We start from the raw sequence: 23,400 nt of genomic DNA, 5'->3' as shown, positions 1-23,400 counted from the left end.
GATCATAGCATTTGGGAAAACTTTCAGTGTTCCAGGGAGAGGTATGTAAGGCCAGAATTCCAGGGTGGGCAGAGGCTGGTAAAATGAGAAGGAGAGTTAGAAATAAGCTCACACAAATGGTAGTAGCAGCATTAAAAAGGATGCTAATCATCATCGTCATAATTGCAGTGTGTTTATGCAGTGAGTGTCTCCTATATGCAAGTATGTGCTAAGCATGCGCATATGCCTCTCTCATTTAAGCTTAATAACCGGGGATGGTAGATGTCATTATACTCATTTAAAAATGAGAAAAATAAGGCACAGGGAATTGAAAGGACCTGAAGGTCACACAGTTAATAAATTATCATATTTGGGAGGCAGCCTCCTCCTCCTAATTCTGAAGTACATAGATTTTCACGATCTATGAAAATTTTTAGCCGATTTAGTACCAAATTCTCCCATAAGTTAAATATTCTGGTTAACAAAATGTTCTAAACATTCTCAGTATGAATGACTAGTTTTCATAAAATAGATAGCATTACTCAAGGGTTAAAAAAGCAGACACTCTTTAATTTGTATTAATAATTCACAAAAGCATTTAAGGCTTACAGTCCTCAAAACACCTTTATGAATCTCCAGTTTTACTGGTCTGAGAATTTGCAAGTACTTGTTTACAAAGGGCTCTGGCTGACAAAATGCTAGTAAAATTGGCTTTTACTATAGAAAGGAACTAGCAAAGAAAAGCAGAAAATCTTCCATTTCTTTCTGGCTTACTTCTTGGTTTCCACTGGCTCAATGCCTATTTTTCCTTATGTCCTAAGGCATGGGCCATTTTTAGTCTTTTTCCACGACTTCAGAAAGCCCACCATAATTGTCCTACCACATGCTTCATGCTCTACAGGATGTGATGCCTGCATATTAGAAAGTGTTCTTTTAAGTGTTTGAAGACCAGCATCCTCTCCCTAAGTACTCCTTCAGGCTGCTGTGTTCCAGGGACCATGACACCTTACCTTCTGGCTCCTGCATGCTTCTTGTAGTATCTAAAAGAACAGGTGGTTATTTGAAGGCACCTGGGCCAGGCTGAGTAACCCAGAGACTAGGTGCCACACTCCTGATTTGTCAAGACAATGACCCTTCAGATCAGCAGCCTGAGAAGCTGAGAAACCAGAAAAGCAACTTGGGCATTTCTTTAAAGAATGAATGTGCTAATTGGAGGGACTGCAAACGCAGTAGCCAGAGGGAAAAATAAATCTTTCAATCTAGCTTCAAAACTGGGAACCTGGGTGAGAAAAGCAAGTCTCCTGTCTTAGGAGGGGAGGTAGCCTGGGCTGCTGGTCTTCACTAAGGTCAAATAAAGTCTGAGGTTGGCAGCTTGAAGTTCCAGAGTCCATTTCCAGAGAACAGGAGGCATCAGCCCTGTGTGTTCACTGGGTGTGTGGCTATTAGGCAGGTCTGTGTGTGACATTCTGGGCAGAGGGGCAGAGACCTTGGACCATGTGGGGAAGCAGCAAGGGTCCTGCCACAGTCATCCAGCTGCATTCCAGTTCCAGCTCTGCACCTTCTAGCCTCGGTGACCTTGGACAAATTGACTTTGATTTATTAATCAGTTTCCGTTTCCTCATCTGTAACATGGGAACAATGGTGGTTTGAGGAGCATGAAAGACAGTGAGTGTATGTAAAGTGCCTGACAATACCTGGCAAATGATATCTTTCCCATAAATTTCTGTCCTGTTATCTTTCTAAATACCAAATATTGATTCATAGCACAATTAATGTGAGCAACTTTATGTTTTCTATAGTCTCTCCACTGATGGTAAGGAAATAACATTTCTTAGATAAAAATGTAGTGACTAAATCCCACCCCTTCATTGGACCTATGATGTGAAAAAAATTTTAATAAAACAGATGAAAAACCTTGCAAAGCTATACAAGTCAGATGACATTACACTTATTTCTATCCAAACTGCATTCTACCATTTAAAGCAGGGAGAGGGCCTCTGGGCATTTTGACCAGTGACTTTGCATCATTAATACAGTCTGGGGTTAAAAATCACATGCATTACACTCAGCTGAGTTAAAAGCATAGAGCATTTTATATTTTTAATATAATTTCTCATCTTGCTCTGACCTCTCATCTCTCTCTCATAGGGAAGTGGAGGGAGACCAAATAAACTTGACAACTAAAGACAACCCCTTCTCTTGTTGACATCAGCCTCTTTGGGGTAAATGTCTTCTTGGAGTTCACTTCTCTCCTTCTACCTGTCAGCTGGGTAGCATCTGGGCCTGGGAGGAAGCTTATGTACCCTCATGGGGCTGTGGGAGGGCACCTTGGGTCAGCTTGTCACCTCTGATTCCTTGCTGGTCTTTGCTGTGGGATGACTGTGGTCCACTCCCTGGGTACCTTGAACTGGTGGCACAGAGAAGTGACTCTTTCATCTGGTCTTTTGGGGTTAGTGTTTAATCCCACCCATGGTCCTGGCTGGTTGCCTCTGGAGGTGGAATCCTTGTACTCTGTGGCCATCTTGTTCCAACTCCAGGCACCTGGAAATCCTCTGGCCTCTTAGTACCACTGTATCATCCCACAGGAGTATATAGAAACTTCTGGATTCCATGTGTACCAAGTGCAGGCCTTGGGAAGCCAGAAGCTCTAATTCAGGGCACCTAAACAATGACCCCAGCCAGGTTAACCTACCTGGCAATGGTACCATATTGCTGAGGTTTCAGTAAAAATGCAGGCTTCTGGAGGAAGGGGGAGGTTGGGATTGAAATTGTCCTGGTATGTTCACAGGAAAGCAAGGAACAAGTCTCACTGCTCTGGGGAATTCCTCATGGGCACAGTGTGGGCGTCAGGAACACACATAACTGGCTAGTTTCGTTTTTCTTCTCTTTCCATTTCTTCCTCCTCCCAGCTCCAGAACAACTTTCAACTTGCACTCCAGGCAGGTGGGAATGCCCCTTATGCCATATTCTAAATTCTCTATACCTGTAAAATTCCATACTGTCACTCAATGTATTGTTTTGCTTACATAAAGGGAGTTTTTGTTTGTTTGTTTGTTTGTTTAATTTATTTATTTATTTTTGGTTGTGTTGGGTCTTCGTTTCTGTGCGAGGGCTTTCTCCAGTTGCCGAGAGCGGGGGTCACTCTTCATCGCGGTGCGTGGGCCTCTCACTATCGCGGCCTCTCTTGTTGCAGAGCACAGGCTCCAGACGCGCAGGCTCAGTAGTTGTGGCTCACTGGCCTAGTTGCTCCGCGGCATGTGGGATCTCCCCAGACCAGGGCTCGAACTCGTGTCCCCTACATTGGCAGGCGGATTCTTAACCACTGCGCCACCAGGGAAGCCCATAAAGGGAGTTTTTGAAGTTTAGAAATCCCTTTTTCTCAAAGCTTAGCTTTCAAGATTATCATTTTATTAAGCACCCGAAAAATACTAATTTGAGGGTAAAAGTTGAGCAATGCCTTCCTTATTCCAGCAGGTATTTACTCATCACGTAAAGATTAAGAAACATTGATTTGATGGATGGAAGCCATAAGGAATCATGACTTAAAGGAAAAGGAAGATTATATCACTTTAACTTAAAAAAACAATACCTGTTAGGCATGGTTTGGAGATTATGCCACCTTGATTATCTGCTGTCATTCAACTATGTAAGTGGAGTTTAGGGATAGCATTGGGCAAGGAAGGTGCTTTGCTGAAGGGCTCATCAAAGCTATAAGCATATTACCAGTTTGTGCTGAGCCCGGGCGAGTGGCACTTACACAATGCCTACACTGAAGCCTCCAAAGGTGGGGACTTTTCTGGGCTGTCTGCCTTTTCTTGTCACTATGTCTCATCATTAGAAGCATTTACTAATTTCCTTCCTTATGGATTCATATAAACTCATTGTAAGAGTTGATCAGCAGTCTTCTTTGTCTTTGTATTTAGGAGGTGAATTTCTACTCACCTTGCTTGATTTAAAGACCATAAGGTGCTTCCCTGGTGGCGCAGTGGTTAAGAATCTGCCTGCTAATGCAGGGGATATGGGTTCGAGCCCTGGTCTGGGAAGATCCCACATGCCATGTAGCAACTAAGCCCATGCGCCACGACTATTGAGCCCATCCATGTGCCACAACTACTGAGCCCACATGCCACAACTACTGAAGCCTGCATTCCTAGAGCCGGTGCTCTGCAACAAGAGAAGCCGCCGCAATGAGAAGCCCACGCACTGCAATGAAGAGTAGCCCCCGCTTGCTGCAACTAGAGAAAGCCCGCGTGGCAATGAAGACCCAACACAGCCAAAAATAAATAAATAAAATAAATAAATTTTAAAAATAAAATAAAGACCATAAGAAGCTGCAATCCTGCCAAGCAGAACTTTCTCAGAACTTTGTTGAATCCATTTAACAAATATTCATTGAGTGTCTATGTGCCAAGCTACTGTTCTGGGCACTTGACATGTCTCTCTTGTAATACCAAGTATGGAGGAGTAGAAAAAGAGAACAATTTGAGGAGAAGAGAAATAGAAAGGGCAGGATTAATTGCATTGGAAAAGCACCAAACACACCATACATCATCAAAATCATGATGATGATTTTGCCTCTCTGCAAAGGTTTTGCAGTCAGTGGAATCTGTTATAACTGCACCCATATCAGTACCGTCTGGAAACACAATGGACCCTCAGTAACTGGAATATTGCTCTTTATTAAAAATGAATAAATTTTATTAATCATAAATTAATCATAAAAGTAAGTATCATTTTACTCAGAATGAATTTGCAGTGCTGGTGATAAAGTTCATTTGTCTTTAATTGCTCTCCTCTCCAGTCTGACTGGTCTCCTCAGCGTTCTCTACTTTACCAAGCTTTGTGCTGAAACGTTTCACCTGCTCTGACTGTCTACAGCCTGGTGTCCTCCAAATTCATGGGGTCACCTTCTTCATGGATATTTCTTTGACTCTTCAGCCAATGCTGACACGAATTCTCTCTCTGAATTTCTGTCATATTTCTAGTTCGATTCACATAGTTGATCTCAAAACTATACTGATGGCAGGATCTAGGTCTTAAATTTCTTTGTATTTTCCATAATGCTTAGGAAAATTATATGCATGTTGTAGGCCTAAATAAATCAATAGGTAGGTGATGATGCTAAAATAGTTAGTACCTAGTATAGCATGAACACTGACCATTGAGAGTACTCTGACCCATTCATATTGTCTGAATGTCAGCCACACTTACACACACATACACACACACACACACATATATATGTAATGCTCACAATATTATGCAGGATGGATATATTACTCTCCATTTCACAGATGAGAGATGAGGGAACTGAGTTTTAGAGAAGTTTCAAATTACTTGCTCAGGACATACAACCAATGGAAGACCCTAGATTTGTTGCACTCAGCACCTGTGTTCTTTCCACTGTACTACTACTCTGATTACTACTTGGTGGTGGATAAGGTCCTCTGTCTCCTTGGGCTGAGATGTGCCTTTCAAAGGAGAGGGAGTTGGGTGACTGTTCAGTCTGACTAGAGCACATAGGTAATCAGTTCACTTAGACTGAACCATTGCCATTGTGAGGAACTGTGCGGTCATGCTTAACACTCATTTATAGCCAGTTTGCACGCTACTTTGCCTGTGTTATGAAGATTTGGTCAGAGAAGTTTATTTTTCAAAGTCAAAGATCTGGTGGCTTGTTGGATGGTTCACAGTGCGTCCCTTGGAACCTCTTAGTATTTCCATTTTATCTTAAGTGGTAAAAAATTATACTTGCCTTAAATTTCTCATAATTTCAAAGTACTTTGATCCTGCGTTTTTAATATAAAAATAAAATGCCATCATTATCCAATCATCTAGTTGATAACTGAGAAAAGAAAGGGCTTCTCTTCTCAGTTTGGCCAGTCATTAGTAAAGAGTCAAGTAAATGACACTTTCTAATACAGGATAGAGAGCTGTAAGCTTCTCAGTCCCATTTCCTGTTCCTGAGCACACAGGAACATTTCATTTCCTCCTTGTTGCATTGGGGTCATGTGACAGGGTCCTGGCCAAAAAAATTAGGACTGAAGGATACAAGCCACTTCTAGTTCTGCCCCTTAGAAGTATCTTAAACAATATTCTGGCTTTTGCTTCCCCTTCCACAGTGAGTTTAGATGCCACTGATTTATGATTCCAGCATCACGAAAGGGAAGGACTTTGAGTTCCTAAATAACCACTTGGAAGACAGCCTCCAAGGAGAGCTGCCAGACTTGCATTGGACAGTGACACGAGAGAGAAATAAACCTATGTGTGAGATCACTGAGATTGTTGTTACAGCAACTGGTAGGTATTGCTCTGATACAGAAATTGGTACCGGAAATGGGGTATTGACATAACCAAATCGATTTCTTTGACTGTTACACTAGACTTAATGTATATCATTGGTTTAGGAGTTTAGCAACAGGCTGAAAAGAAACTATTGGGTTGGCCAAAAAGTTCATTTGGGTTTTTCTGTAAGATGTTACGGAAAAACTTGAACGAACTTTTTGGCCAACCCCATAATGCCAGAACCTGGAAAGATGGAAATTCAGGTTATGCAATGACAAACCATTTGGTACAATTATTGCCTGCTATTAATTAGAAGGTAGTCACTTCACAGTTTTTATCATCAGAGGAAATGGTTAGGAAACAGAGTCTTAGTAGTGTTTTTGGCTAATCTAGATATATGTACTACAGGAAAGAGATGACTCAGGAAAGAATTCATGTGTTTGCTAGCAAAAACAGAATACAGAGTCCAGAAATTCGGGCTATCAGATTAGAGAAAATAAATTTATTTTAGACTCTGACAGTAAGACGTGGTACCAAAGGAAGGCTTTAAGTGGCAAATATCCAGTAAAAGTTCTCAGTTGAGTGAAGTTACTTGAGGTAAAATATCAAATCAAGGGTATGGCCTTCCCACCTATTGTTTCTGATAGCCTCAATTCATTTAGGTAATTACGTTAGAATTACGTTAGAAGAGAGAAGTGCATGGAGGGAAAGAAGAAAAACAAAAGTAGATTTGATAACAATGCCTAGAAAATAACTCTGGGTGTGCTTACTGGCACAAGGACCTGACTGGAAGCAAATATATCATATGCCTTCTAATTTTTAGAATTGCATTGCCAAAGAAACCAGGGGCCTGGACTTGAAACGTCTTTCCTTGCTCAAGGCTTAAAACAGTTCTTGAGTTGCCAACCCATTCCAGACTGAGCGGAAGTCAAGCTTTTAGAGGTGCACTGTTCTGAAGGAAGGGTAGCCCTCCCACCACCAAGCCCACTTCATATGTGGCCACGAAGAAGAACAAAAAATGGAGTCCTTCTTAGAGGCAACTTCACACACATCCACCCTGCCCAGAAGGTATGGGCTTCACAGTGCTGACCCAGAGGGGCTCAGCATGGCTGTGGACCATCATGCTGAGTGTTACCTATTATTTCCCTTTGCAGACGGGATTATTTTCCTGCCCTTTTTTCCATTATAAATGGGCTGTGATTGGTGGGGAAATAGGGTACAGATTACTTGTCTTTTTAATATGTAGGCTACTACACCTAGAGGTCCTACATAAGACTGATGGAGAAGATGCTGCATTCCCCGGGTGTTCTGGACATTGATATGGTGGTGGCGACTGGATGAGACCTAAGGGCATTGTCCTCCGTGGGGTGAGGAGAGCATGCTCTGTGAGTGAGAGGAAAGTAAAATAGATATTTGGTGTCCAGAAGTTTAGACTATTGCAAGAAACTTTTAGTGTTCACAATATTGGAGTCTATTCTTGGACATGCAGGAAGATTACATTTCCTGGGTCACTCTGAAGTTAGATGGGCTATGTGGTCCCCAAGCTCCAGCCAATGGAACAGGAGCAGAAGTGATGACTGTTATTTTGAGGCCAAGTGTGTTAAAATCTCATGTGTCTTCTTTACATTTTCTCCCATCGAAATAGCTGGAAGCAAAGAATTCTAAGATGGAAGAACCACACAATGGAAGATGCCCAAGCAACACCACATGCTCACAAGTAAGTAATAGCTTTGTATTGGGCAATAGTACTTATATCTGGAAATTGCTTTGTATAGCAGCCTGCATTGATTATCTTGACCAATATACTATTCTAAATGGAAGACTAGTTCATAAAGCTAGAAAAGCTCTTTATTTCTCTTGAAAGGAGTGAAATCATCCTCCTGCCTGATCACCATCATCACCATCATCTTCACAACATTTGGTTCCAAAAATCCTTTTTTAGTATCTGTAACTTATTGGGCACCATGGCAGAGATTGGAGTGCAAAAAGGACTATGAAATCGAGGCTGGCCTTGTCCATAATCTGGTGGGAAAAACATACAGATAAACAAAAATGACATAAAGAATTATATCCTAAGTGTAACAGCTTATAACTTAGTTAATTCTGTTTGGAGGTGGGGAGGGGCAGTGATAGGTGCAGATCTCAGAGAGGAGGTTACACAGGTGTCAGGTTCTAAAAGATGAAGCGAGATTTTCTAGTCAAATAAGGCAGGTGGAAGGCATTCTTTCTTTTTTATATATATAGCATATATATTATTGTCTATTATACTATTATACATTATTAATATATTGTTATGATGTTATTAACTTTAGTGTTGTAAAGTGAGTGTAAAGGGACTACCTTTTTTTAAAAAAATTTCATTGCAGTATAGTTGATTTAAAATGTTGTGTTAGTTTCAGGGTACAACAAGGTGAATCAGTTATACATATACATATATCCACTCTTTTTTAGATTCTTTTCCATATAGGCCATTACACAGTATTGAGTAGAGTTCCCTGTGCTATACAGTAGGTCTTTAGTAGTTATCTATTTTATATGTAGTAGTGTGTATATGTCAATCCCAATCTTCTAGTTTATCCCTCCCCCGTTTGCCCTCGGTAACCATAAGTTTGTTTTCTACATCTGTAACTTTATTTCTGTTTTGTAAATAAGTTCATTTGTATCATTTTTAAATTAGATTCCATGTATGACTGGTATCATATGATATTTGTCTTTCTCTGTCTGACTTACTTCACAATGTCTAGGGCAGGGGTCCCCAATCCCCGGGCCACGGACTGGTACCAGTCTGCAGCCTGCTAGGAACCCAGCTGCACAGCAGGACGTGAGTGGCAGGCAAGCCAACGAAGCTTCATCTGCAGCTCCCCATCGCTCCCCATTGCTCACATTACCACCTGAACCATACCCCCCCATCTGTGGAAAAATTGTCCTCCACGAAACCGGTCCCTGGTGCCAAAAATGTTGGGGACCACTGCTCTAGGGCATTGTAAGTAGAGGAAACAGTGCAAAGGCGTGCAGATATGAAAATCAGGAAAATACACTGATTTATACAGTTAGAAATGAAAAGCATATTTATCACTCTCATCATCATCGATGCTATCATCCTATCATCAAATTTATTTATTAATTTTCATACAGAGAGACCACATGGATTTGATCCCTGTTTTCCGGAGGATCTCAGCCCCAGGGAACATAGGTAGCAGATGAAGCACTGACCAAATGCATTAAGCTCTGTAATTCACTTGCTGTGTAATATGGGCCAGGACACTGGACTTGTCGTTATGTCACTAGTACTGTTGTACTAAAGAGAGAACTCATATTTGTCCTTCCTGACTTATGCAAATCCAGTAAATAAAACGTGTGAAACCCGATTTGAAAAAATACATAAATAGCATAACATGTTCGTTTATGTTTTAAAAGGACAGTTAATGAGGGAGGATTGGGCTGGTATGAGTCAGAGTCATAGCAGTTTGTACGCCATCACACTAAAGGACATATTTTACTCCTTTCTAATAGCAGTTGACTCAGTGCCCTCAAACAGATCTTACCTGGGGACTGTGGGACACCTGGAGGGCGAGCCTCTCTTGGGAGATAGATGCACACTGATTAGAGCGGCCCATGTGGGCAGGCGGGGCTGTTTACTCAGTATGCATGAGGGCAGTACCATCACAGCAGGAATTGGGATCAAAGTTTAAGAGGGAAATAAACATTTTAGTCAGAGGGCGGCTGGTTTTGGGGGTAAGTGGGTAAGGCTGTAAAATGGAAAATAAATCACCAGATCTGAAGCCAAGAGGATGAGGAACAAGTCAGGATGTAGAATGTAAGAGAGTTGGGGCAAGTTGTTCAGAGCTAAGGTTTCAGGCAATGAAGGCACTGAAGGTCCACCTTTCACAGCGGTCTCTTTTCTGTGGCCTGGATAGCACATTTTTATGCATAGGCATCTAGGACATGACAAAGAGATACAAACTTCAGTTCATAAACTGAACATCGTGGCCCAGGTCTTGGGACTTGTGAGCACCAGGTGAAATAAACACATGGTCAGTTGTTTCCAACCATTTGCCTTCCTCCCCGTTTCTAGGTGGGGATCACACTTCAAAGCTTCAGCATAGCAGTGACTCTTGATCTATCAGTGACACCCAAGGAGGTTATGCAGCAGGCCTGGGGATGCTATTGGCCCTCATAATTGGAAATAAGTCCCTAAAATACCCCATTTAAGTCCCTAAAATACCCCATTTTCTCACGGTGGGCCAGCATAGAGTGGTGACCCATGCATCTATCTAAAACCCTCTTAAGCCTGTTAAGATTATCATAATCTATAACCTTGCAAGGACACCAGTCTTGCATAGTCAGCTACTTTGTAACGTGGTATTTCCATGTCTTTGAGATCCTAAACCTGCTTTGTCCAAGCATGAATACTTCTAGTATTTTGAGATTGAGTAAACCATTTCATTTTTATCTGCTGAGACCTTAAAGACTGTGACTGAGGTCTAGAGCTTTATCTTTGTAATCTAGGCCTATATAAGATTACCTAACCAAGTCACTAGTCATGCATCTAGTCACTAGAGAAGCTCAGGCCAAAAAATCCCAGCCTAGAGACTTGGACGACATCGCAGCTCATCCAAGCCATCAATAAATCCTTGAAGCTTTAACCCTGACCTCCTCCTCTCCCCACCCCTGGCCCCCAATTTACATTACCCTCTCTTTTAGGAGACGGAGGTGGAATTACTTTGCATTGGAATTAATGGTATAAAGAGCTACCTTCTCATCTGAGTAATGCTAATTCGTCTGCATCCGTGGTCATTCACTACCTATTAGAAATATCCTGACAGCCTGCATCTCATTACCATTGCAGCAGGTCCAGCTCCCAAGAATAACCTTCTAAGGAGGATGAAATGTACGCCAGTGGCATCTAATACCAGGGCATTCACATTCATATTTTTAGCAGCATATATCAGTTAGCCCAACCTTTAGTGTACTCTATGTACTTTTAATAATCTCCATAAAAGCCTGATTTCCAATCCCTAGGCTCAAGCTGACAGTGTAAATAAAATCACCCAAATCCACAGGGTAAGAGAAATGAAAATGACAAGGATTAAAATTTGGTCAAACCTCTTTCTTTTTAAAAATTCTGCTTCCCTTCCAATTGGATCACGACCCTCTGTGTGCTCAGCTTAAGACCAGACGGTATGCTTTCACTTTTATTCCTATCTGCAGCAGGCTTACAGTATTTAGTGAGAGTCTGTAAAGAATGTGTGCTGGGTAGAGAGTTAATACCATAATCCCCTATCGTTGGGGTCAAATGCTGAATAGAGCAAAAGAATTAGAAAACATGTTACATACAATGGCAGGAAAAAATGCATCAGCACGCTGTTCTGTGAACACCAGCATCTATCACCCGCAAGTAATGGCCATGAGGTAATAGACTGGATAAAGAGATGTGTACTTGAAGTCCAGTGTGTTCACAGAGGCAGTGATGGAAGACTTGAGCACAAGTCTTAATCCCCATATACTCTGGGAGGTACTTGTCACCATTTTTAATTGCTTCTTTCCAAGTACCTGCTCCAAGTTAGTCCCTAAGTAGCACATGTAGCCACTAAATTGTTTCCCAGAGTTGAACCCTGAGCTCTCCCTTTTCAATCTTCATCAGTGGGTGTGAATATTGTTCTCAAAGTGCTGTAATACATCTGTCTCTGGAGAATTCTCTTAACAAACAAGTAGAAATTTGAGGTATCGCAGGCAAAAAGTGTTGAACAGCCCCCTTCCACTGTATCTTGGGAAAGTCAACCGAACTTCCCTGGAGTAAGATTACAAGCAAATAAATAACCTTGTGTGGAAGTTCTATAAAGAGAAGAGTGTGTGTGTGTGTGTGTGTGTGTGTGTGTGTGTGTGTGTGTGCGTATCAGTGGTTTGACCATAAAGTGACAAGTTGAATTTATTTTAAACAATATCCTTTAAAGTAGCAACTATTATAGATTCAGCATTTAAAGTTTTAAATTTATTTTTAAATTTACGTATAGTAAAGTTGGGGGTGTAGAGTTCTATACTTTTGACAAATGCAGAATTGTGTAAGCACTACAACAAACAAGAAAGAGAATAGATCCATCACCCTCAACAATCCCTTGCGTTGTTTCTTTGTAGTCAAAACTTTCACTCCCAAACCTTGAAAATCTTAAATTCTTATAAATACAGTACTACACATGTACAACTTGCACAATGACCAAAATGACAACCTGAAACCGTATATATAACAAAATAACAAAAACATCATCTACACATTTTAAATATATATATACTTTTGTATACATAAATAATTGGAAAGCCAACTTTCTTTTGTCAAAAAGGCAACTTATTGCTCAGTAAGTTCAGTGAGTGCAGAAACAGTCCTCTAACCCACTGTTGTATCAACATGGACAAAAGAGCTTATTAAATGTACATTGAATTGAATATTAACCCACAGACTGAGGAGTGATTTTTACTTAAAATTGTAAAAGCTCATGACAACTATAACTAGAGATGTGACGGTCTCAGTGTTGTAATTGTACCTTAAACACACAAAGAGAGATGAGGTAATAAGGAAGAAGGTAAAAGATTGTGTTTGTGTGTGTGTGTGCACGCACACACATGAGCACATGTGAGATTACATTACAAATCCGTTAGCGCCCTAGACTGATGGAAATTGACTTATTTTTTGCACATGATCAATACTATATATATATATATATATATATATATATATATATATATATATATATACACACACATATATATGACTAAATGAGTGAAAGCTAACGGCCTTAAGGAGAAAACTATTAGAAAAATTATTAATTAGGGTTTTAGCATTATGTTTGTGAGGATAAACCTTTGCTCACTTAAATAAGACACCATGATTTACATGAAAATACTGAGTATGGTTTGATTCTCACCAGGAAGTATTAGACATGTTATGAGTAGTTCAGCATATCATCTCTTTCCTGCAGGGTATACTGACTAAATTACTAAAGGAATCTTATATCAAGCAAATAAATCACTATTGTTTAAAAAAGAAGTATTAATATGTCCTTAATTTTATGCATTATCTTCTCAAGCTTCTTTACTGGCTCCTCCTCATCTAGCTGGTGTTCTTTTCCTCATATGTCACTCATGTTCATGGAGGAATCATTTATACCTGTAATTAGAGACTCCAATCTACACCTCCAACCCAGGTTTCCCTCAAGAGTTACACATTTTCCAGCTTTCTACTTGATCTCTCACCCTGTATGTTCCACAAACCCAAACTTAAATTGTCCAAAGTGGAGCTCAATATCTGTCAAACCAAATGGTTCCCTCTCCACAGAATTTTCCATAAACTTCTATTCGTTCTTATCTCACTTCCTGTTTCTTTCATGGGACTGCAGGCAATGAACATGTGTCTTTTCCCCAGTGCCTGGCACAGTGCCTGGCATCTGGTAGGCATTTATAAATATTTGTGGAAGGAATGAGTGCATATGACACTCATATGCATATAAATAGAAATTTATTTCCACCCCATACCCCAATGTTTATGAATGGTTTTTAAATGGATGAGTAGCTCTGATACACATATAGATATAAGCATTTATTCCCATACCAACCACCAACTACCGTATCTACATAATGTCTAGAGATCAAATACTGTCTGCTTTGCGCAGCAGGGAAAATAATTAGCACATTTCAGTTTCTTTCCTATTATCTTTTCTCATTGAGATCATATTCTTTTTTATTCAACATCATAACATAAGCATTTTTCCTTGTCTTAAAAAGGCAGGGCAGGAGTAAAGACACAGATGTAGAGAAGGGACTTGAGGACACAGGGAGGGGGAAGGGTAAGCTGGGACGAAGTGAGAGAGTGGCATGGACTTATATATACTAACAGATGTAAAATAGATAGCTAGTGGGAAGCAGCCACATAGCACAGGAAGATCAGCTCGGTGCTTTGTGACCACCTAGAGGGGTGGGATAGGGAGGGTGGGAGGGAGATACAAGAAGGAGGAGATATGGGGATATATGTATATGTATAGCTGATTCACTTTGTTATAAAGCAGAAACTAACACACTATTGTAATGCAATTATACTCCAATAAAGATGTTAAAAAAAAAGTCCCAGATATTATTTGCACCAATTGAATAATACTGCCTCAGAAAGAAGTTCTTGCTTTATACCAAAAGTTCAGTTGGGAGCATCGTGAGGACCTCCTGTAGAAGCTACTCCTGTTCAACCGTCTATACTCTACACCAGTGATTCTCAAAATGCGGTCCCTGGACCAACAGCATTGGCAGCATCTAGGAACTTGTTAGAGGAGAAAATTCTTGGTCTCCACCCCACACTTTCTGAATCAGAAACTCTGGTGTGGGGTCTGAGATGTGTGCTTTAACAAGCTCTCCGGGTGATTTCAATGTACAGAAACAGTTTGAGAAACACTGTCATACACTCTCCAGAGAAAGGTCTACCTGCTGCATGGGAATCTTTCTGCACTAACTCTTTTTCCACCCACTCTCACTATTCAGTTCACTCCCTCATCAGTTTCACAACATATTCATATTGAATAAAGCCTTCTGTATTTGATAATGAGTCTTTAGAACAAGGACTGGTTTCTTGTTGTATGTAAAACATAAATAGAAGTATGGTATACGCAGTGTTTTTTAACTTAGTTTTAGGAACAGAAATTTGCTTCAAATGAAATATTATGTGGAAGCCCTGTGTGTGTGTGTGCGCGCGTGTGTGTGTGTGTGTGTGTGTGTAGGGGAGACAAAAGGAATTACTATGTTTAAATGTGGTTGAAGGGGTGGGGGAACCAGAGTCTGCCCACTCAACTGGGCTTCCTTCCACCCTTTTTTCCAGGATGCCTCCAGGGAACTGAAACTGAAAGCCTCTGAAGCAGTGGAAAGGGAACGTGATGGGGAGTCAGGAGACCTGGTCTCTGGTTTGTTTCTTTGGGCAATTCATTAAGCATCTGTGAGCCATATATTCCTTATCTGAAAACGATAGTGAACCTGAAATTTCTCTTCCAGCTCCAAGTTTCTTCTTCTCTTTTATTGTTTAGCTTTCCATAGAAAAAGATCTGAGTTTTTGGCAAATTCTCCCTTCCTTGGAGACACAGGAATACATGTTGGCTGTGTCATTTGCAAGTACTCTGTCATCTCCTTCAGTATTGACTAACAGGCATTAATGAATAGACAGGGCCAGGCTGCCACCGTTTGGAGTGCCAGGAAAGAGAAGGAAATCTCCCACTAGAGTCCCATTAGCATTGAACAGATTTTCAACCCCAGCATTTGACTGGGACTATGGGCTGATGACATGCGGATATGTGAAGAATTCAAGGAGTAGCAGAACATAGTTGCATTGGCCTTTTCTGCAGCCTCCTCCTCACCTTCTCTATCCCCCTCCCCTCCCCTTTTCTCCTCTCCTTCTTCCCGCCCCACTCCTCCTCCTCTTCCTCAGAGAGTTTACAAAGCACTGGCCTATAGTCACTCTTCCCATATTACTTAATCTGACTCTCTGTGTGTGCTTGACACTCCCAAGACCAAAATCTATCATGGCTAATGAAATGTCCAGGTGTCCTCAAGTGTCGTGAGTGTTACTTTCACACTCTCTCCTGCAGGAACCTCTGTATTTCCATCTTCTTTTTCTTCCTGACCCTCCTCTTCTTCCTTTCAGTTCCCCTGACTCTCCTGAGGCCACTTCTTAGAGACAGCTCTAAACCTACTGGTGGCTATCAGAGAGAAGGTGGGAGATGAGCCCAGGTCACAGCTATCCCATTGTTATTGACCGAATGTTTTTGTCCCTCCCACCCCCTCCATAATTCATATGTTGAAGCCTAAGCCCTAATGTGATGGTGTTTGAAGTGAAGCCTTAGGGAGGTGATTAGTCATGAGGGCAGAACCCTTATCAATGGGATTAGTGTCCTTATAAAGGAGGCTCCAGAGAGATCCTTCTGCCATGTAAGTACACAGTGAGAAGATGACCATCTATGAATCAGGAAGCCAGCCAGCCTCCAGAAATGCGAGAAATCAATTTCTGTCGTCTATAAGCCACCCCATCTATGGTATTTTGTAACCAGAACAGACTAAAACAGCTATCCTTATGTAAAGTAGGGTTTGCGTGTGTCCGTGTAAGTGTGTGTGTGTGTAGGGTGCTGGTAGTGGAGCAGTGCGGAAACCTGAGGGGCAAGTTGGGAATGATTTTATACTTTTGTAACTTTGCTCCTATAGTCACCTCTGATGCCTCTGGAAAGAAGGTCATTCTGGCCTTGGCTCAGCAAATGACAAGGGGCTAATTCTCTGAGATGCAGAGACCTTGCTCTATCAGTCATTCTCTGATATGTCAGAGGTTTCGACAGAAATACCAGAGGCTCTTTAATTAAATTTGTGGACCAAAGATGGCCTGACAGGGAAAGCATACTGATAAAAATCTATGTTATAGCTTACATTTTACATTAGACTGTACTACTTGTGCACATATAATTATTTTTTTCAAATGGGATTTTTAAAATGGAATCTACACCTATGTGTTTTTGTTTGCTTTTATCATACGGAAAACTAAAGTACAGACTGCTTGGTTTGGACAGCTGGCAGCGTTATCCATCCCCTTTTCCTCTCCTGTATTTCCAGCATCCCCCAAGCTTTAGTCTCTTTGCCTTCTGCATGTAAATGGGAGTAAATCTCACCTATCTTTCGCCTCTGTATTCCCCTTTACCCTCTGGTCTCCTTCTCTTTTTCTCTCAGTCAAGCTCATTGAGACAAGAGTTAACGCTTAGGGTCTACAATGGTGCCTCTGCCTTTTCCCTCACAATTACCCATGACTCCTCCGGCTTTCATTGCCCATCAACCTCCATCCCTACTCTGCTGAAACTGCTCTTGCTAAGTCACCTGTCTCAAATCCCATGACAACTTTTCAGTCACTATTACATTTGAGCTCTGTAAGAAAAACTCATCATTTCCTTCCTGATTTCTTCCTCCTTCGGAGTCCACAACCCCACTCTCTCCTAGTTTTCCTCATAGCTCAAGAATCCATTCCTCCCAGCCTACGCTGGTTCTCCCTGAGGTTCTGTCTTGTACCCTCTGCTTTTCTAAGCTATTTACTCCTCCTGGGTAAAGCCATCCACACCCAGGGGTTCAGCCTTCACCTATATACTGATAGTTTCCAAACCTATACCTTCAGCCCAGATCTCCATCTCATGAGCTGTAGACATATTTATTTTAGAATGTTTCCATTTAATAGGAAGCTTAAAGTAGGTCTGTTAAATTAAACTTATCATCATAACATTTAAACTCTGCTCCTTTAACTTGGTGAATAGCACTATTCAACCACCCACATGAGATACTGAGATTCTTCTTAGCCTTGACTACACCTACGTTCAATCAATCTAACACTCCTAGTATGACAACCCTCTCTAATGTCTCCACCAACTGTCATCACTACTGCCAGTATTTTAGGTTGTGTTCGCTTTTCATCTGGGCAGATGCCTTCTGGGCTCCCTGCCTTTAGTCTCCCATACCTACAAATCACCTTCAATCCATCCTCCAGGTGATCTTTCCAGAAGAGTATTGTCCAATATGGTAGACACAAGCCACATATAGCTATTTACATTTAAATTAATTAAAATTAAATAAAATTTAAAAGTCAGTTACTCTGGCTACATTTTAAGGGCTCAATAGCCCATGTGGCTCATGGTTGCCCATTGAACAGTGTAGATAGAGAGCATTTGCATCATTGCAGAAAGTTCTATTGGATAGTGCTGTTCTAGAACATAATCGTTTCATATCCCTGCTTGCTTCCCAAATGATTCCCCACATACTTCAGAGTAAACTCCAAACTCCTTACCTTGGCATGTAAGATCCTGCCCTCCACTCCACTCTCCCTTTCACTGTACCCTCCACTTGAAACCTGTGCTTCTGTCATGTCAACCCACTGGCCGCTGTCCCCATGCTTCTGCTTTTGGTTATGCTCTTTCCTCCACATAGAAGAGCTGCCTCCCTGTGTTCCTTTAGAATGCCTGCATATGCTTCAAACTCAGCTCAAGCACCATTCCCTCTGTGAAGCTTTTCCTTGATTTTCTAGGCAGAGTTTAGACTCACCTTTTTATATTTTTCCTGGCAGCTTATACTACTATGATACTTCTCATTTTAAAAAAAATCTATTGATTCACTGTGGAAGGCTGAATAATGCCTCCCACCCCAAGACATTCACATCCTAATCTCCAAAACTGTTAAATATGTTGCCTTACATGGCAAAAGGAACTTTGCATATGATTGAGTTATAGCACTTGAGACAGGGAGATTATTATGGATTATCCAGATAGACTCTATGATATAATCACAGAGGTCCTTACTAGAAGGATGCAGGCGTGTCAAAGTCAGAGATATAGAGAGAAGAAGGATATGGGATGATCAAAGCAGAGTCTACAGTGATGTGAAGATACAGGAAGGGGCATTAAGCCAGGGAATGAGGTGGCCTCTAGAAGCTGGAAGAGACAAGGAAACAGGTTCTTCCCTGGAGCCTCCAGAAGGAATGCAGCCCTGTTAACCCATTTTGGACTTCTGACTTCCAGAACTATAATATAATAACCTTGTGTTGTCTTTAACCAGTTTTCCACAACCCCCAGTCTGCGCACCGGTACCAGTCCGGGTTCCTGTTAGGAACCGGCTGCACAGCAGGAGCTGAACAGCAGGCAAGTGACCGAAGCTTCACCTGCCGCTCCCCATCACTCACATTGCTGCCTGAACAACCATCCCCCCACACCCACCCTCCCACCCTCCATGTGTGGAAATACTGTCTTCCACGAAACTGGTCCCTGGTGCCAAAAAGGTTGGGGACTGCTGTCTTTTTTTTTTTTTGTGGCTGCATTGGGTCTTCATTGCCGTGCATGGGCTTTCTCTAGTTGTGGCGAGTGGGGGCTACTCTTCATTGCAGTGCAAAGGCTTCTCATTGCAGTGGTTTCTCTTGTTGTGGAGCAGGGGCTCTAGGCGTGCGGGCTTTCCATAGTTGTGGCACGTGGGCTCAGTAGTTGTGGCTCACGGACTCTAGAACGCAGGCTCAGTAGTTGTGGCGCACGGGCTTAGTTGATCCGTGGCATGTGGGATGTTCCTGGCCCAGGGATAGAACCTGTGCCCCCTGTATTGGCAGGTGGATTCTTAACCACTGGGCCACCAGGGATGTCCCAGGACCGCTGTCTTAAACCAATAAATTTGTGGTAACTTTTTACAGCAGCAGTATGAAAGTAATATATTTATTTTTCATCCATTCATTCATACATTTATGCCACATATCATTTGACAGGAATTTGCTGAGTACCTGCTTTGTGCCAGACCTAGCATTATATACTAAGAATAATGAATAAGACTCCATTGTTGCTGGGGGAGGTATGATGGAGGAAAGGGAGAAGGCAAGAGTCCTGGAAACTTGGAATTGTAAAGGTAGTGCGGGGCCAGACTATGAAGGGCCCCTCATGCTGCTGCCTAAAGTTGAGGCTGTTTTCTGTAGATGATGCAGAGCATCATTAGTTAACGGTCAGATCTTTGGCTGCCCAAGCAGGGAAGTGGATTAATTCTGGAAGCAGGAAGACCCATCAGGCTGCTGAATTTTTCTGGGTGAGAAATGATGAGGACCAGAAGGAGGGCCGTGGGAGGATAGTTAAGGAAGTAGATCTGGTAACAGTGGGGTGATATTTCAGAGGTGGAATCGATGGGATTTTGTAATCAGTTAAATACCGTGCATGAGAGGGCAGAATCCAAGATGAGTCTGCTCCAAGATGACCCCGAGAACGGATGACTCTAAGTCAGTGCCTGGCACACAGTGGATAAGAAACAATTGTCTTGAATTGGATTGTGTGGCAAGAAGACAATGGAGTAGATCATCACTGGGAGGAAAGGATGATGCCAATGAATCTGAATAGTGGAGGAAAATAAATAGAAGAATAAGTGTGTGTGTGCACACAGGGCGCTGGGGGAAAAGGATGTGAAACCTGTGTCCTGTTACTCCGTATGATTTTTACTACTCGATTTAAGCTTCTGCTCTTTAAGCTAGAACCATGTTCAGAGAGTGAATTTAGAAAACTGTATAACCACCTTAAAGATGCCAGACTTCTCTCAATGGCAAGTTTAGCTATTATTTGGATCTGAAATGGTTTTGAGCAAGGGAGGGAGAGTAAGGGGTGTGGGTTGACTTTTAGTGCATTTGCTGCATCATTCTGGAATGAGGGCAGTGCCTCGGTTTTCTCTCTCCATACCCCTCCTTGCTGATGGCTCGATCTGGGAATGAAATGTGCTCTGGCACTGGGTGGTGCTATTTAGGCCTCCATCGCCCAAGACCCTCTGCAGCATCCATGTGGTGGTGAATATTTGCCATACTGAAATATACATCTATGATCTCTGCTCTTCCAAGTGACATCCTGGTTCCACAACACTGGTGGAAGAATATGCACAATTATCTAGCAAAGGCCCTGAAGCTCTTGTTTCCCAGCAACCTCACTCTGCGGCATACTGACTATGGCCCCTGTATAACAGAACAGGGTCCATGGTTGGGAGACAGATCTCTTCTTGGATTTGTGTTTACATAAAACATTGTTCTAACAGCTATGATTTGTGACTTTGTAGAGGAAATGGGAAAAGTCTTATGGTTTAATTAGTTTGGGAAATTCTGGGTTAAACAAATGTACTTAATTCTCCAAGACCTCCCAGAAGCTTTACTCTACAAATACACGCTGTGAATATCGGAGATAAAGGTAAAGATTTTCCTAAACATATTTGACTCCAGAGCACTATAAACATTCTGTGGAAAAGTGCTCCCTGCATCAGAGTTTGGAAAGAGTTGTACTACTGAATTAGAGTGGCCAACGTGTTTTTATATGCCTGGCACACTCAGCAGGAGGCTATAACAAAGAACTCTAGCCATTATCCATCTTCACAAAGTCTCCAATGAGCATGAATCACTCAAGATTGACTGAAATGGTCATTGGACTAATCTTTCTATTCTGACACATTTAGTTTGCTGTGTGTTTTTTAAAAATTTTTTTGGAGTACAGTTGATTTAAAATGTTGTGTTAGTTTCAGGATACAACAAGGTGAATCAGTTATACATATACATATATCCACTCTTTTTTAGATTCTTTTCCCATATAGGCCATTACAGAGTATTGAGTAGAGTTCCCTTTGCTATACAGTAAGTCCTTATTAGTTATCTATTTTATATACAGTAGTGTGTATATGTCAATCCCAATCTTCCAATTTATCCCTCCCCTCCTTCCCCCCTGGTAACCATACGTTTATTTTCTACATCTGTAATTCTATTTCTGTTTTGTATATAAATTCATTTGTACCCTTTTTTAGATTCCACATATGAGGGATATCATATGATATTTGTCTTTCTCTGTCTGCCTTACTTCACTCAGTATGACAATCTCTAGGTCCATCCATGTTGCTGCAAATGACATTATTTCATTCTTTTTTATGGCTGAGTAATATTCCATTGTATATATGCACCACATCTTCTTCATCCATTCCTCTGGTTTTTTTTGTTTTTATTTTTATTTATTTATTTATTTATTTATTTATTTATTTAACATCTTTATTGGAGTATAATTACTTTACAATGGTGTGTTAGTTTCTGCTTTATAACAAAGTGAATCAGTTATATATATACATATGTTCCCATATCTTTTCCCTCTTGCATCTCCCTCTCTCCCACCCTCCCTATCCCACCCCCATTCCTCTGTTGATGGACACTTAGGTTACGTCCATGTCCTGGTTATTGTAAATAGTGCTGACACATTTAGTTTGGATTGGAACTCACTTCTGCTGATGAGCCAGAATATAGGTGTAAATTAGAGCCACCTCTGTCATCCTTCTATATCTTATCACACTTGGAGTTTCATTTCCTTTCCCTATCCCCACCCCCACAAATGGCTTCTTATAATAAAAACAATTCATGTTTGTTTCCTTCTTAAAAATTGTTTTAAAAATACTTTGAAAACACTAGATAATTTTCTTTGGGTATTGGAGCATAATACAATAGTACCTAGTTATTTATGTTCTGTTTCTCTTATTCCCACATGAATACAATTGCACAGTATTTTGCAGTTTTCAGTGAACTTTATCATCTATAATCTCATTTGATCCTTAAAACAACTTGACAAGGAAGTGATGAAACCCCATTGTCTTAGTCTGCTATAACAAAACAGTACAAACCAGGTGTTTATAAACAGCAGAAACTTATTGCTCAAAGTTCTCGAGGCCAGAAGTCTAAGTTCAGTATGCCAACATGGTTGGGTTCTAGTGAGAGCCCTCTTCCAGGTTGTAGATGGCTGACTTCTCATTGTGTCCTCACAGGGTAGAAGGAGAGAAGTAGCTCTCTGGAGCCTTTTTTATAAGGGCACTAATCCCATTCATGAGGGCTCCACCCTCATGACCTAATCACCTCCCAAAGCCCCACCTCCTAATACCAGCACATTGGGCATTAGGTTTCAACATATGAATTTTGGAGGGAATATAAACATTCAGCCTATAACACCCATTTTATAGAAAAGTGAAACAAATAACATATTTGGATGCCTAGTTTATGCCAGGTATTTGGTGAAGTGTTTTATGTGTATGAACTCATTTAAAGTTCTCTGTATTAGGACAGGCTATCCTCATGTTAAAAATGAAGAACTTGAGACTATGAGAGTGACTTAACTTGCCCAAGGCCACATAACTTATAAAAGTAAGGTGTGGTATTTAAACCCATGTTTGTTTAACCCCAAGCCCACTCTCCTTCCACTATTGCACCCTTAAAAAGAGGACACTGAGAACAAGGGCAGCTCAAGATTTGCATAAGTTCACACAGCAAGTTGGCGAAAGTGCTGGGATTAGGACCTAATTCACTTGACTTTTAGTCCAAGGGCCTGTTTTCTACATACTTTTGCCATGTCACTGGAAGGCGTTTTCAAGAGTAAGTAATGACCTATGAAATGTCACCGACAGCAGCCACAATAGCAACTGCATGAGAACAATGGGAAGAGGAAAAATAATCAGTGACTCCAAATCTCCCACCTGTCCCTCAATGTCTTCAATGTTGCCAAGTAGAGGAGATCCTTCATTTCTATGAAAAATGCCACCTTAACTTCATTCTCTTTTGTCACATAGGTA

General features: G+C 41.2%; 1 protein-coding gene across 12 annotated transcripts in view; it reads left to right on the top strand.

Annotated features, from left to right (window-relative positions):
• The window catches only part of LOC309632885 (uncharacterized protein), a 197,649-nt gene that overhangs the window by 94,036 nt on the left and 80,213 nt on the right, over positions 1–23,400 (top strand). For 7 of the 12 annotated variants that reach the window (XR_014247113.1, XR_014247114.1, XM_082400875.1 and 4 more), the window contains exons 2-4: positions 6,102–7,332; positions 7,910–7,981; positions 15,119–15,200. Coding sequence is in view for 6 of the 12 variants with exons in the window: in XM_082400875.1 (XP_082257001.1) it covers positions 7,258–7,332; positions 7,910–7,981; positions 15,119–15,200 (229 nt within the window). In the remaining 6 variants the exon portion in view is untranslated. The remainder of the gene's footprint in view (positions 1–6,101; positions 7,333–7,909; positions 7,982–15,118; positions 15,201–23,400) is intronic. The other 5 variants (XR_014247115.1, XR_014247116.1, XR_014247117.1 and 2 more) reach the window with 3 other exon arrangements.

The sequence above is a fragment of the Balaenoptera borealis genome, assembly GCF_965194805.1.
Source record: "Balaenoptera borealis genome assembly, chromosome: 1".
Lineage (NCBI taxonomy): Eukaryota > Metazoa > Chordata > Mammalia > Artiodactyla > Balaenopteridae > Balaenoptera > Balaenoptera borealis.
Note: the sequence above shows the minus strand (reverse complement) of the source record. Positions and strands in the feature narration are given on the sequence as shown.